The following is a 3,783-nucleotide window of genomic DNA, read 5'->3' as shown; positions in this document are numbered from 1 at the left end:
TTCACTGGTACACTGTACTCTATAAGTAATGTTTCTACTCCAGCCACCCTCTCAATGAAAACTCTTGAGATGACAAAATGTGTCCATTCAACTGAAACTATCTCAGTGGATGAGACAGTCAAGCCATCAAAAAGTCGACATGATCTACACTTTGTTCTTGAAGCAATAGAAAACGGTTTAAAAGATGACAACACTTTATTAGTGAGATATTATGAATTCGTCAACAATGTTTTGAAAGGAAAAATGAAACAACAGAACACATTGAAGAATTTGTTGTTGAAGAAACAGGGAAAAGACTCCGACACAGTTTAATGGTAACTAAATTTGCAAGTGGTAGAAAGTCGATTTTTATAACAGAAAACGAAGAAAGTAGTAACACTATCGTAAAAAGAAAGTCGCTAGTTAGCACCCAAAAATTTGTTGACAATTTAACTGAACCATCGCGACAATTTCAAAAAGGACCAAGACCCGGAATAATGGTAGAAATTGTGACGCGTCCAGGAAGAGTGGTTTCACCGAAAACACCAGTTTTTAGTCCATTTTGAAGAAAGTGGAACCGACCTCTTTGGTTAAAAGATTGTACCACTGTAAAAAAATGTGGTCAAAGTGGTCATAATTCGAGAAACTGTTCTTTGAATTAAAAACAACTTTTTTGATTTATTTGAACTTAATAATTTATTAATAATTAATCGTTTGTTATTTATAAATAAGTATGTTGGAAATTGTCTATAAGAGTTGAAGATCGTGTTTGTGGGCTGTATCTACGCGGTTTCAATTTTGAGTGTCTCAAACACTGCTAAAAACAACTAGTCTAGTGCGATGTTTGATTTTTTGCAACAGATACAACACGTATTTAAAAGACATTTCACAGTGAAACTTGGAGTGTCACGATAAAAGTACAATATTTTGTAAAACTCGACACTTAAAAGGGCGTATCACTTATGATGTGCTTCTCTACAATTGTTAGCTGGGTGACTCAATTCACAGACTGAGTTCTACAAGACACTTGCAGAAAACGCGCACAAATTCTATCGAGGTAAGATCCAGATCATGCCGAAGTGCACACAGTGTGGGTTCAACTGATTTAACGTGTTCTACACTCCCAGCATTTCAACAAACATCCATGATGACAATGACTCATCGCTGTTGTACACTATGCGTGGCAACTTTGTTGGTGTCGTCTCAGACTCGACACGAGTGCTTGGTGATGGCGATGTGACCCCGGCTGGTGGGCTTGGTGTGATGGAAGGAAAGGCGTTGCTAATGAAGTACTTGGGTGGTATCGACGCCGTTCCAATCTGCATTGACTCGAAGGTTGCTGATTGATGATAGAGTTTGTGCAACGGATACAACACACCTTTGGCGCAATCAACTTTAAACACATATCACAACCAAACTGCTACAGAGTGCTTGACGTGTTGCGAGAGACTTGTGACATCCCCGTTTGTTACGACGACCAACAATGCATAGCACCAGTGACGTTGGCTGGGTTGCTCAACGCACTCAGGTTGGTTCACAAAAGACTGGAAGACATCAAGATGGTCTTCATAGGTGCTGGGAGTGCAAATGCGACGTGCCTGCGACTGATAGTGAGTACATGTGCTGACCCTAAGAAAATCGTGATATTTGATATCAATGGGTCTCTTCATAGTGGGCGTGAGGATATCGAAAAGGATTCGCGGTTCAACGGCAATGGGTAGATGGAAATATGCAAGAACACAAACCCGGACAGAATCAAGACATTTTGATTTTGTCTTGGTCTGAAATAAAAACTTCTATGTTTTTATTTTACAACCACATAGTTTGTTGTAAGTTGTGAAGTGTGATTGGGTCAGGTCGATTGTAACAAAGCCTATTGTCTTATACTGTGGAAATCCAGTGCTTGAGATCTACCCATACGAGGCAAAGGAGGCGGGCGCGTACATCTTTGCAACAGGAAGAGGCGACTTCCCAAATCAATTCAACAACTCTGTTGGGTTACCGGGCATTTTGAAGGGCACACTCATTGTTAAAGCAAAGAAAATCACAGACAACATGACTATCACAGCTTCAAAGGCACTTGCTGACTTTGCAGAGAAGAGGGGAATCATACCAGACAATATCATCGGGACGATGGACGAGCCGGGCATTTCCACGAAAAGAAGCAGAGGTCGCTATGCAAGCTATCAAAGACGGAGTCGCTAGATACACAACTTTGACGTTGCAACAGGTCTACGATATGGCAGAGAAGGACATCAAGGAGGCACGCGAAGGTGCCGACCTTCTCATCGAAAAGAAATTCATCAAGGAGTTCCCACAGGGTCTTCTTGACGAGTCGATCAACACGGCTATCAATGTAGCTACTAAATAAATTGTCTTGTTCTTTCGTTTAACACCAAATCAAAATAACACAATGTAAAACAGACAGACAACCATTAAAATACTTGGGGTTTTCGACAATTCCACTGCAAAAGACACGTCTTTGCTGTCGGAGCCATCACTTGAACATTTCACAAAGATGCTATTTGTGCACTTAAATCACTTCAATTTTGTCAACACAAAGAAATGTGATCAGACGAACAGTATCTACAAAAAATATGTTTGCACAACTTGTGTTTTTACCTTCGGACACTACCACAATAACATATTTTATCTATCCCGAACTGTATAAACACTTATTAGAGTAGACACTAGTAAATTTTGTTTTTGAAGGAAATATCGATTTTACTATTTACAATATATTAAAAAATAAATATAAATTTGAAGGAGATGTTGAACTTTATTCCATTGATCCTAACTGGATTGATGGAAATGGCGTTTTTAAAGTACCAGAAAAAATCAATGTGAAGGCCAAATTTGTATTTCGGTCATTGGATTTAAAAGAAATTTGGATGGGAGACAACGTGAAGGAAATCAGATCGTATGTTTTTATAATTGTATAAAGTTGGAGCGAATAAAAAAACATGAAAAAACTATCAAAATTCAGGAAGACGTCTTTTTCATGGTAAACAAAACAAGGATAATTGAATACATTGATTTATTTTTATTGTCATTAAATTTGGTTAAAAAGTTAAAAAACTGAAATAGATAAAAACGAATATTTTTTGATTAATCACAATTTTTGAGTTTACTTGACACTATATATTTTTTAAATGTTGGCGATTACAGATTGTCGATTCAACATTATCCGGCAACTGAACATTAGCACCTTAAAACTATTATTTTGTAGTTATTTTTTCTATCACATTTAACAACAAAATTGATAAAATTTCAAACTTTTCTATTTTTAAAAAATAATGATTTAAATATTTTTTTAATTAAAAATTTAGAGACAAAATGCAATTTGAAAAACAAAGAAATTTTCTCGAAGAAATCAAAAACATCGTCGAGGCAAGCCAAGTTGTGAAACCTTTCAAATCACCAATCAACAAACCCAAAAGAAAAGCAGCAATATCAAAACAGCAAATGAAACTGAATGTGGTGCAGTCCTATAAAAAAGGGGAAGTGATAGATGACTTTTACATTTAAGCACTTCAGACTATTTCTGTGTTTGCTACAGATGAAGAATTTGAAAGAAAAATGAGCGCAGTGGAAAAAATACAGAATTTAAAGATTCGTTATAGAGTGAGCAATAAAACACTTGGTCTATTATTTGGTATTACCAAAGGAGCAATATCGACACATTTAAAACAACAAGTATCAGAACCCATTCATTCTTGTAAAATCAACGAAACAATGGATACTGCAATTGCTTCTTTGTTTGATTATTGTGATTCACGTTGTTTAAGTGTAACTCCAACATTG

The 3,783-nt window shown here is 36.5% G+C and overlaps 1 protein-coding gene across 1 annotated transcript; it reads left to right on the top strand.

The window, feature by feature from the left end:
• Positions 1–1,155: 1,155 nt before the first annotated feature.
• Positions 1,156–2,350, top strand: EIN_393440 (malic enzyme, putative; the record flags this gene model as incomplete). Its single annotated transcript, XM_004183231.1, has 4 exons — positions 1,156–1,314; positions 1,428–1,696; positions 1,836–2,176; positions 2,226–2,350. 4 exons carry the CDS (start codon positions 1,156–1,158, stop codon positions 2,348–2,350), a joined length of 894 nt encoding a protein of 297 aa, XP_004183279.1.
• Positions 2,351–3,783: the final 1,433 nt, after the last annotated feature.

This window comes from Entamoeba invadens, assembly GCF_000330505.1.
Source record: "Entamoeba invadens IP1 unplaced genomic scaffold scaff_1105074726271, whole genome shotgun sequence".
Classification (NCBI taxonomy): Eukaryota; Evosea; order Mastigamoebida; family Endamoebidae; genus Entamoeba; species Entamoeba invadens.
Note: the sequence above shows the minus strand (reverse complement) of the source record. Positions and strands in the feature narration are given on the sequence as shown.